Below are 12,228 nucleotides of genomic sequence, written 5' to 3' on the forward strand. Positions count from 1 at the left end.
TGTGTGTGTGTTGGTGTGTGTGTGTGTGTTGGTGTGTGTGTGTGTGTGTGTCGTGTGTGTTGGTGTGTGTGTGTGTGTGTCTCTGCTGCTCGGTTCAGAACAGTTCCTCAACTCAGGCCGGGATTTTCACAAAATGTCTGTAAAAACATCTGGCTGGCCGAAGTTTAATGGTTTCAGATTAAAAACATCTGGCTGGCCGAAGTTTAATGGTTTCAGATTAAAAACACATCTGGTTGGGGCGACGGTGGCTGAGTGGTTAGAGCAGTCGTCCTCCAGTGCAACAGTTGGGGGTTCGATTCCATGTTTCAGTCACCTGCTGAAGTGTCCCTGGGCAAGACACTGACCCCTCATTGTCTCCGATGTGTCTGAATGTGATCTACTCTGATTAGTGTCTGTACAGATCTAGTGGAGTTCTGTATAAACGGGTTAATGAGTAAACGGGTTAATGAGTTAACGGGTTAATGAGTTAACGGGTTAATGAGGACAGATTGTTGTAAAGAGCTCCGAGTGTCTTGATCAGACAGAGCAGTGATCTACAAGTACAGAACACTAAACATATAAAATCCCAGAAATGAAAGAGGACCTGTTTTCAGCGCAGGTCTTTACAACTGAAGGTCTCTGATCAGGTTCGACCCGGTCTGTGTCCACGGGTCAACTTGAGGCTTCAGCTCGTATGAAGGTTGGATGTGTCTGTGTGTCGTCATGATGAAGGTTGGATGTATTCGTGTCATCATGATGGTTGGATGTATCCATGTGTCGTCGTGCTTATGGTCAACCGAGTGGAGAACCCCCACAGAGCTGCGCTCGGCGTGCTGACCCGAACTTTGGACCTGTGGTCATGTTGGTCCAGATGTAACGTTCACTGACCACCGTAGACGGCCTTTCTTTAAGAAAGACACGGCTTCTAACGGTGTTCAGCTGAAGGTTGGTATGAAGATTTGGCAGCACGACGGCTCGGTGGTTAGCACTGTTGCCTCACAGCAAGATGGTACTAGGTTCAATCCCCGGTTGGACCTGGGGTCTTTCTGGGTGGAGTTTCCATGTTCTTCTTGTGCTTGTGTGGGTTTTCTCCAGGTACTCCTGTTTCCTCCCACAGACCAAAAACATGCATGTTAGTCTGCCTTCAGGCCCAGGCCTCTAAAAGAGATCTGTGACCTCAATGGGATATGACGGGTGTGATAAGGTGTAATAAGGGTGTAATAAGGGTGTAATAAGGGTGTAGAAAGTGTAATAAAGGTTACTAAGAGCAGGCGCACATGAGAAAGAGCTGGAAACTACAAAAAACTTGTATTTGAATATTTGTGCTTAAAAACTCAGTGAATTGATGACCTCATAACCGATTACATCACTTTCACACAAACAAGCTGAGGAATGTTTGACTCCAGCTGTTGGAGTTCGACTCGGACAGAAACTGATGAAGTCCTTCACGACAGTTTCAGTTTAAGTTGAGGACGGAGGTCCAGGCTCCTCGTGTCTCTGACCCGGCTGGACCTCCGTCCTCCACGTTCCCTCTCAGATCGTTTCGATTGAAAACGTTTCCAACGGCTCCCGTTGACCCGACTCCAGACGTTACGAGTCCTTTGAGCCGCTTCTGAACCTTCAACTCTTTCGGCTGCAGATGGACGTCCAGGGAGGACTACCTGAAAGTTTCAGTCTGTTCTCAGGTTTGTTAGATATTTTCCTAACAGAGATCTAAGCGATGATCTTGTTTCTAATGAAAATTACTCGAGCGCATCAAGTCCCAGGTCAAGATTAAAATGGTCAGGTTTATGTCAATAACTGTTTGTTTAGGCCACGCCCACTCACACCTGCTCCTGGTCCCACCTGTCGCAGCTGCAGACACTCTGCCCATCCAGCTGCCGGGCCAGGACTTTTTCTGCTCCTCACATCATTTGTAAAGAGTTTTTCTGCCACGACGGCCCGTCTGTTGAGGAGGCAGCAGGTCCAGGAGAGGAACCTAGACCTCCTCAGTCTCTTCAGGTCCTCCTGGAGGACCCTGAGGCAGTACCAGACCAGAGGATCTATAATCCCTCCAGAGTTCTGGGTTTGGTCCGGGGTCTCTTCCCAGAGGGAGGTGCCTGGAAAACCTCGAGGCGTCCTGACCAGATGAACCTCCTCAGCTGACTCCTTTAGATCCAGAAGAGCTGCTCTACTCCAAGCTCCTCCCAGATGATGGAGCTCCTCCTCCTGTCTCTAAGGCTCCACCCCCTACAAAGAAAGCTCATTTCAGCTGCTTGGATCCAGGATCTGGTTCTGTTGGTCCTGGTCCAGACCTCCTGACCACATGTGAGGGTTGGATCGTAGACGGACCAGAACATCCAGAGTTCATGGTTCAACTCAGATCAACAACCATAAATTAAACTTAATATACAAGTTGGTACTTATTTTATATATTTTTAATAAGGATGAGAATTTTCTTCTTTCAGCACTTTTTCATTCAATGTTGTTCTTTTTTAACGGATTTGTTTGTTTTCTTGTAACTGAATGAATAAACAAATATATAAAAGTTCAAAGTTTTGACTCGTTAAAACAGAAATTAAAAGCTTGATTTAAATAAATAAATGAGAAACATGAAAGTCTTGTTTCTTTATTTGGACTTCCTTCAAACTTTCAGCTCATTCGTGTAGAAACATCCGACGTTCATCACGTCACGACTGAAACTCGGCGAGTCTCCGGTTAAACACGACTTTTAAATAAATTACACGTTCACAACAAACACCTGAAGCGTTGGAAACCGTTCGGTTCCACGTTCAGACTAAATAAAAGCTTGAGGTTTACGGAGTGAAACTGGCGCCACAAAATCAGAAGAAGTCTGTAAAATAAAAACTGGAAAATAAAAACTGGAAAATAAAAACTGGAAAATAAAAACTGGAAAATAAAGACGTGATCATTTCTTAATCTCTGGATCAGAGTCGACGTTTGTTTATTTGTCAAATTAATTTCATAAAGATTCTCTTCTTCATTTGATGACGTTTCTTGTACAATTATGTTTTAATTTTAATTCTTTTTGTTTTAGCTTTGCTTCTAAATCAGGTTTTTAGCAAATGGAAACATTTAAAATCAGTTCCTCACAAAAATTCTGGGTGAACTTTAAGCTGTTTAATATTTACAGCTTTAATAAATTAAACGGATGGTAAATTAGCTTTAGGTGCAAAAAAGAACAAAAAAAAAAACTTTTTATCCCTAAAGAGTTCCTGCAGGAGAATATTAGTTTCACTTTGAAATAATCTTTCAACGCGTCGTCAGCCTGAAATTAAACGTCAGATTTAAAAACTTTATTTTTTTAACCCTTTCACGCTCAGAACGCCCCAAAAATATTTTTTCACATTTGAAAAAAAATTAGTTTGGAGCTGCAGCTGGAGTTTGGTCATAGATGCTCGTCACGAAGCTCACGCCAACGTGCACAGTGCACGTTTGGTATTTTACGCTGGATGAACCCGCCGACCTGTGGCAGCCCGGTTCACGTGGACGCCGTGCTTTGGGTCGAGCCAACAAGAATCAGCACGTGGCTCTGCTGCTCCAGATGTTCACTCGTGCACAACACGCACGTTGTTGCGCTCTGCGTCCACTGAAACGTTTTGTCGGCCGAGACGAGGCAGAACTCCACGGGAGGCCCGAGCACAGAACAGGAGCCTCTCGTGGGTAACCTCGATTATTCAGCGTGCTCCGATGTAGAACACCACGCGGGCGAACGTACAAACCAAAAGTAAAGATTATTTAATATTTCAGGTGAAATTAAAACATTATTATTATTATTATTATTATTGTATGAGCTGATGAATATGGGATCAAAAATGCATTTATAATGGGATTTCAACAGAGTAAATTTAAAGTGTTTATCAGAGATTTTCAAATAATTCTGACAAAGTTCAAACATTTCAGAGGAACTTTTACGTTTTTAGGAAACTGTTGCTAAAAACACTAAAAACAAATGAATAAATAAAAATATGGAGAAAAATAAAGACGTCTTCGTGTGGGGTTAATTTAGATTAATTTCTCCAGTTGTCTGTTTCCAGTCATTTCTTCTTTGATCTGTCTGGATCAATATTGTTTTAAAGTGAAATATTATTTTACAGTTTTATTCTGTTTGTGGCGCACGGACCCTTTTTAAGAAGTCGACCACGATGAAAACAGAGAAAAGTTTCCATCTGAATATTTGAATCAGATGAAACGGTTCAGCTTATTTTTTTATAAAATGTTTCCATTAATATCTACAAACATAAAAAGCTTTAAAAATATTGTTCAATATGTTTTTAAAGGCACTTTTCTACAACATACAAAGGATTCCAATAAAGTTATTTCCTTTTAAAAGTGATTTTTTTTCCCTTTTTAATGTCAAATTTATTCAGGGACCGTCTCGTCGCCGTGCGTCTCGTCGCCGTGCGTCTCGTCATCGTGCGTCTCGTCGCCGTGCGTCTCGTCACCGTGCGTCTCGTCACCGTGCGTCTCGTCGCCGTGCGTCTCGTCATCGTGCGTCTCGTCGCCGTGCGTCTCGTCGCCGTGCGTCTCGTCACCGTGCGTCTCGTCGCCGTGCGTCTCGTCATCGTGCGTCTCGTCGCCGTGCGTCTCGTCATCGTGCGTCTCGTCACCGTGCGTCTCGTCGCCGTGCGTCTCGTCACCGTGCGTCTCCAGCGGCGCGTCGAGCAGCTCGAACATGTCGTCGATGACACGCCACAGACAGCTCTCCAGGGGGAAGTCGTTGTCCACCAGGTTGACCAGGAAGTAGTTATCATGGATGTACTTGATGATCATTCGTGACGGCGACTCATCTTCGTAGAGTTTCGCCCACTGCTCGATCCACAAGGCGAAGGCTTCGTCCTGAAGAAACAGGGAGAGGCAAACTGTTAGCCCGCGCCGTTAGCACGAGCTGTTAGCACGCGCTGTTAGCACGAGCTGTTAGCACGAGCTGTTAGCACGAGCTGTTAGCACGAGCTTTAAGCACGAATTGTTAGCACGCGCTGTTAGCATTAACTGTTAGCACGAGCTGTTAGCACGCGCTGTTAGCACGCGCTGTTAGCACGCGCTGTTAGCACGAACTGTTAGCACGCGCTGTTAGCACGAGGTGTTAGCACGAGCTGTTAGCACGAGCTGTTAGCACGAGCTGTTAGCACGAGCTTTAAGCACGAATTGTTAGCACGCGCTGTTAGCACGAGCTTTTAGCACGCGCTGTTAGCACGAACTGTTAGCACGCGCTGTTAGCACGAGCTGTTAGCACGAGCTGTTAGCACGAGCTGTTAGCACGAGCTGTTAGCACGAGCTGTTAGCACGCGCTGTTAGCACGAGCTGTTAGCACGAGCTGTTAGCACGAGCTGTTATCGGTCAATTTTGATTCGTAAAGAGAGTTTGTGTTTTAAGAACAGTTTTTTGTAAAAAGGACAAACTCTGGAGGGACGAAGAGAAAAGCATGAACAGGAAGACTCATGGAGTGAACAAACATGCGGCAGACCGAAGCAACGACCTCATTACTGAGGAGGCGGCCCTGATCCGTTGAGCAGCCCCTCTGGAACAAGAGACTTGAACTTCCACACCAGTGGTCCTGGTGTCTGGTGGACCTTACCTTCCAGTACATGAAGCTGACCGGGTCCACCACGGTGGGCTGAACGATCTCCCTGCCGGGAAAAATGCCCCACGTCACAGCATTGGGCTGCATCTCGGGGGCGTTGGTCAGGTTCTGGCCCTAAAACACAAAGTAATGAGACAAACCAGCCAAACCCACAGACCGCCCAGCAGGACCCTCGTTACTCAGACTTACGTGCACGTTAACGATATGATAGTTCACGCGGGGCTCATACTTCTTCAGGACTTTAAGGAGGGCAGTCACGTTTTCACTGGAGGTGAAAAACTCCAGATAGGCCTGATGGATGAAGAACTGTTTAACTTTCCAAAACCTTTTTTATCCAGAAATGACTGAACTGAGCCCCCACCTTCTGAAAGACGTAGCCCCCCGCAGGCCCCCAGCCCACCACAGGGTCTCCGGACGGTTTACCGTTGATGTTGGGCTGCGAGTTGATGGTGAGGACGCCTCGTCTGTTCACCTTCTCCAGCTCGTCCTTCAGAAGGTTGGTCTCCGGGGCCAGAGGCTCGTCGTTCCACGGCAAACACATCACCTGCCACAGAGGACCAGGAGGACCACCAAGGGTCCGCCGCACCTCGTCACAAGTGTCACGCTTTAACAACAACCCTGAACGTGTGTTCGTTAGGTACAAACATGAAGGCGGTGGGGTCAAAGGTCAGCTAGATGATCGTTGATTCGTGGAGAACGTCACCAAGAGTTTAATTAAAGAACAAGGAACTGGTGAAGAACTCAACAAACTTCTTCTGGTCAGAGGACTGGACTCACCAGAACCACTCAAGGTTTCTTTGGTTGAAGTGGTCTTGATCAAAACATGACCGTCTGAAGAGTTTCTGTCCTAAACGTTTGTGGAGCTGCATCATGGACAACTTCCTGTGGACTGTCTTATGGATGGACAGATGGGGACAAGCTTGGGGACAGAAGGTTGGACATTTTTGTTACTGGGGTGTCGAGCTGGAGCTGAGACAAGGTTTTAACCAAGGGTCACCTGTGACCTTGATCAATAGGGTCATCCTGATGTGTATGGAGGTGCGCTGCAGTGAACTTTGACCTTTCTGTTAAAGGGTTAAAGCTCAGACAAAAACTGTCGACAGACGAACGGCTCCGGCTGCGAGACCAAATCAGGATTTCACAGAAGAGCCCGACTTCAGCTGTTTTTAAAACCAGAGTAAGAAAACGTTCTGTGGTTTACGACACGGCGTCCGTGAGAGGTTCTTACCTTGTGTCCTTCTCGGTTCGGCCGGGCTGTGATGTAGCAGGTGAAAACGTCAAAAACACTTTCCTCGTTCTTCAGCTCTTCGCCCCACATCTTCAGAAGAGCCTCTTTGGACGATTTGCTTTTCAGGTAGAACAAGTAGTAGTCGTTTAACTCGCCAAACGCCGGAGAGGACGAGTTTCCCCTGGAGGCAGCGGCAGGACACGTTCACAAAAACACGACTCGCGTGACTTTGACGTGCGCTCGCCCAGACCTACCATCGGCCGTTGGGGAACTCATCCCAGTCCTGGGTCCGGTAGATGTAACTCTTGGGTCTCGAGGCCCAAAAGATCGGTCGAACGTCTTCCACTTTCCGTTTGGGGTGTGCGCTCACTGCCCAGGGAAGAGGCCGTCTGGTGAAACAAACAAGAGCCGACACTTAAGACCATGTCCAACGAAGAACCGTTTGACCTGCCTTGGACCTGGACTACGAGTTCCAACGGGCAGGAAGCGAACCATGGGAACCAGTTATTTTAGGTGCTGCAAATCTAAAAGTGCCAGTTTAATGTTTGCGAGTCTGGATTAAAACCAGTGACTGATGGTTTCTGACGACCCAGTCGACCTTGAGAATTAACAAAACATCAGTCTACAGTTTTTTGTTACCAACAGGAAGTGTTGGTTCCCGTCAGTTTACTTTTTGTTCCTGTTAGTCCACCACAGAACCCTTTTAGAGGCTCTAATTAAAATATAGAAATATATAGAAAGAACATTTCTGCAGATCCAGATTCGTATCACGTCAGTCGTGGCTGACCTGGGATCTTCTATCCAGAGCCCCAGCTGTCGGAGGACCTCTATGGTCGCGACCTCTCGGTTCAGTGTGTAGAAATGGAGGCCCGGCACTTTCCCACTATCCAACAGAACCCGACACATCTCCACCGCCTGATGGATCCCGTAGTTTCGAATGGCAGCATCATTGTCTTTGATGGGTTCGATGACCCTGGTGATCTCCTCTGGAACCTCGAGCTTGGACAGCTTGACGAGCTGACGTAAGGACTGGTAGCCCTGGAAACGACCGGGAAAAGTCCAGAGTTATTAGGACTGTCAATCAAAACGAGAAACAAAAATGAGGCCTGCTGCAAAATTAATAAACGTGCCGGCAGCAGACGTGTCTCACAGCATCTCCTTTTAACGTCACAAATCACGTTTTTGGATCGTTAAAAGCAGCTAAGCTGAGAAGCTAAGCTACGAGCTAAGCTACGAGCTAAGCTAACAGGCCGACCTCAGGAAAAAACCTCCGTCTTGTTGAAGCTCCAAAATTCAGTTGAAACTCGTGCCTTTCATGTAAAAAGTTGTTTTTCTCTGCAAAAACAAGCTGAGAACTTGTTTACCGATTTATTTATTTTTAATTAAAACTTTGTGTGAAAAATGCTAAAGAGCTCAAACCACACCAAGTGTCCGCCATGTTGAGAACAGAAAAACAGCCCAGGTCACGTCAAGAGGCCTCCCTCCCATTTTTCTTAACACGCTGCTCTCTCTCTCACCATCCATCCTTCGGTTCAGTCTTATACTGCCATCCGGTGGTCAAAAAAGGTACTACACTCAAAACAAATTAAACATTCCTTCTTAAATTTGACAATAATTACTAATTATTGTCAAATTTCAAACAATAGTATCGTTTATCACAATAATTTCTGAGACAATTAATCGCCCAGCAAAATTTATTATCGTGACAGGCCTACAGGCCATCCAACACCATGACTGTACGTACGAGGGGGGGGGACGATGACTTAAAGCCTTACATTGCTAGTGTGCAGACTCTGGTTACAAAAATACAACACACTGGTGGGTTACCTGGCAACAACAAGAGAAGGCGGGGACACAAGGTTCAGCAAGTTGCATGTTAATCTGGGATCGTTCATTCATTTACATGGAGGGGGAGGGACTTAATCTTGTCCTGGAACCAGACTGTGAGAATCCTGGACATTCAGAGACTTTAGGAAGGGGCTTCAGAGACCACCAGAAGGTGGTTCATAGTGTGGTTGTCTTCTTCTACAACATGAATCGGTCTGAATAAATCAGGAGCAGCTGTGGTGAAACGTGACGCAGGTCTTTATGTAAAAACAGCAGCCCGACAACTTGAACCTCTTATCTGGATTCTATGTGGAGAACAATAAAACATTCTGGGTAAAGAAGCAGGAGATAAGTTCTGAGGCAGAGAATTCCCCGAGGGTCACTGCACTTTCAGCATTTTATCACTGCACGTTAGTTTTATTGCCCTGCAGGGACCCTGTTACCATTCCTGAGGACAGTTAGCCATTGGAGACCCAACCAGTCTGACACCACGATCAAGATCACCCCAGCACCATGACGGTACTCGAGTCCTACTTTCAGCAGGACTCTACAGTCCTTGGTGTCTCTGCTGCCATAAACATCCAGCCTTAACGAGTTCCCTGTGAGAACATGAGTTGTTTTAAAGCAGCTCTAAGAACGTCCTCAGAGGACATCAGCCTGAGGTTCACAGCTTCCTCACAATGATTGACAGCGTTCCTGTTCCTGGAAGGAGACACCTGTACCTGGATAGGGAAGATTCCAGGTAGGACGGGACACGCGACGCCCATCGCCCTGCAGTCGTCCAGAAACTTGAGGAACGTGTCGGCTCTGAAGAACAGCTGAGTGATGACGAAGTCTGCGCCTGCGTCCACCTTCTCCTTGAGGTGTCGCAGGTCGTCCTCGTAGCTCACGGCCTCGGGGTGACCGGTGGGGTAACCTGGAGACAAACGCAGGTTTAAACCACCGAGCTGAGATGCACCCGGCTACAAACCAAAGCCCTGCGGTGACGCCTGCGCATGAATCTGACTCCCAGAATCGACCTGACACCACTTCGTCTGCCCGTTTGGATTTCTGCTGCAGACATGTCTAATCCCAGTTTCTGTAATCTGGTGGTGCTCAGCCCGTGGGCCGCCAGAGCTCAACGCTCTTCATCCCTCCGTCAACATACCAGCGACACACACGTCGAAGTATTCATCGAACTCTGAACGGATGTGTTTAACCAGGTCCACGGCGTAGTTGAAGCCTCCCTCCTCTTCCTCCCAGTCGGATCCCACCGGGTCTGTGGAGAAACGAGAACGTCACGCCTCAACGAGGCTCTGCAAGAACATTTCTTTAAAAGCATCTTTTCAAACATTAGATGTGACGATGTTCACCGAAGGTTCTGCGTGGCGTCGCAAAACACGGAGACTTTGATTCAAGACACTCAGCAACACACCATCACACTCCCACCGCCGTGTCCACTGCTTCCTTTAACCTCAGAAGAAGTTTCACTCATATTTGGCAAAGGAAGCCAAAGTTTGATATTTTGAAATCGTATTTCAGGCGCTACGATTCTAAACTTGAACCTAAAACGACAGCGTAAAGTTTCATCAGTTCGTCTCTTGGGTTCAGCTTTGGCAACAACTGTCCCACTCTTGTAACGAGGCTTTTATTCAGCGAATGGACACATTTTATTTTTCACTCCTGAACAAGATCTCTTTTCTATTTTTCCACAAATCGTGGGTGAAAGAGCTGCAGTCGGTGGATTTACAGCCACAGAAGCGCTGGAACGAGTTAAAGCGATGAGTAGTTCATCTGATGAAGAGCAAACGATAATGATGGTGTTTCTGAGGGATCGGACCACTCTGATACACAATCTGTCCATGACGTCCGCCCTACAACAGGTAGGCGGCTTTTAGGACCTCAGGCAGTTTTTTAAGTATTTCTGCTCATTTCTGGACTTTAAACTTTATGTATTTGATTAAAACTGAACAATATGAGGGTTCCCAGAGTTCTGGCCCGTGTACTTGAGTTTAAAACAAGAAAAGTCCCAGCTGGAACGGTTCACACCTGTCCAGGCAGGTAGGCTCTTCTCAGAAGTTCAAATTCAGCTTTGCTCTTTCTTTTCTAAGAATTTCAGGCCAGCAGCTGTGAAATCAGTTTTTATCTCAAAGTACGTGCCGGCCCACGCCCTGATTGGACTGGTTCTGCTGGCGCTCGTACCTCCTCTCAGGGCCATGATGTTCTTCAGGCCCAGGTGTTTGGCCTTAGCCAGGTAAGCTGTGATCTTGTCCTTGGTCTGGTTGCAGCAGGTCAGGTGGAGGACGCTCTCCAGGCCACAGTAGTTCACCGCTGTGCTGGCAATCATCATGGAGGAGGTCTCTTTATCCGAGCCCGGGTCTCCTGCCGGGTGCCAGGTGATGTCGATGAACAGGGGCCCCCCGGAGCCCATACGGTCAAACCTGAGAACAAACAAACCAACGAATGAACAAGTTTAATGCCACGGGTCAGGGATGACGTCGCATGAATTGTGGGGAATCACCAAAGACCCGGGTGTGGGGCGAACACCGCGGCAGACGCCACCATAATGGCCTCCTCCGGTGCTTTTTGTCCACATCAGCTTTAACAAAAATGGCGTCCAGAACCAGCGTGGAAGATGTCGAAGGATACGGTAACACACAGCTCAGGCGCCGGCTACGATGACGGGACTAGCAGTGTCCGGCAACCGGGCCGAACTCATCAAATAGTCCACGTGGCGTTTCCGTGTTCATTCATGCTCTTTTGCCTCAGGGACAAAGGGCACGGGTGACGGAAGATTTTGTGCACGATGCACGCCACTGAGTCGCCGTGCACGGCACAGGTTTTTGAGGCAGGATGAAGAACGACAGACGCTTCTTTGATTTCACTCCGTTAGCCGTTAGCTCTCAGTTCTTTATGCTGCAACAGTGAAAAGGGATCACCTCTGTTCTCTTATTGCCACAATCAGTTTTAGGCTCGGAGACAGAAACGTGAAGTCTTCTTCATTGTTCTGATCATTTTAAAAAATATTCTCCCGCCACTTGGACGTATTCTTGTTCACATTTGTCCGGTCAAAGCCAACTCGGCCACCGAGGCGAAGCCATCGATCCCGTTTCTCTGCGAGTACGGGGCTTAGGAAACGGCAGCGTCACGTGAGGCTTGTCAGCAGGTCGGCCGTCACTGATGCAGGTCCCCAAGCAACGGAGCTTCTTAGACACCATTTTCCGACTAGAGCCCGAACGATATGGACATTTTTTTGCCATTGCCGATATTGGGACCCACAGTCGAACGCCAATAACTGATATATTGACTAGATTTTAATTTTTTTAGCTCCCTACCCCACAAGGATCAAAGAAAACCGCAAGTGGAGCGAGGTGTTTATTTAGCGCAGCTAGATGAGCACCCCGCCATGGCACGTTAACTAGAGGGAACACTGGTCCCCAAACGGCTGTCGGCCTAAAATATCGGCCATACCGAAATATTGATCGGGCTTTATTGCTGACGTCACATATCGAGTAGGGAGCTAATTTTAGTAACTCCAACCAGAGCTAGACCTTAACTCTGAGACCAGAAGAGAACAATCTTATACAGCACTGTGCAAAACACTTCATCCAGCAGCAGTTTTTTTATTCTT

General features: G+C 47.2%; 1 protein-coding gene across 1 annotated transcript; it reads right to left on the reverse strand.

Annotated features, from left to right (window-relative positions):
* Positions 1-4,341: 4,341 nt before the first annotated feature.
* Positions 4,342-11,046, reverse strand: LOC119429280 (methylenetetrahydrofolate reductase-like; the record flags this gene model as incomplete). The annotated part of the gene is made up of 10 exons (XM_037696941.1): positions 4,342-4,818; positions 5,558-5,677; positions 5,753-5,854; positions 5,925-6,107; positions 6,792-6,972; positions 7,046-7,180; positions 7,579-7,829; positions 9,341-9,534; positions 9,766-9,876; positions 10,800-11,046. Coding segments are annotated over 10 exons (2,001 nt in total), but the record flags the coding sequence as incomplete, so codon positions are not given.
* Between the last annotated feature and the right edge of the window lie 1,182 nt (positions 11,047-12,228).

The sequence above is a fragment of the Nematolebias whitei genome, unplaced genomic scaffold (assembly GCF_014905685.2).
Source record: "Nematolebias whitei isolate Nwh7 unplaced genomic scaffold, NemWhi1 Nwh_scaf_287, whole genome shotgun sequence".
Classification (NCBI taxonomy): Eukaryota; Metazoa; Chordata; class Actinopteri; order Cyprinodontiformes; family Rivulidae; genus Nematolebias; species Nematolebias whitei.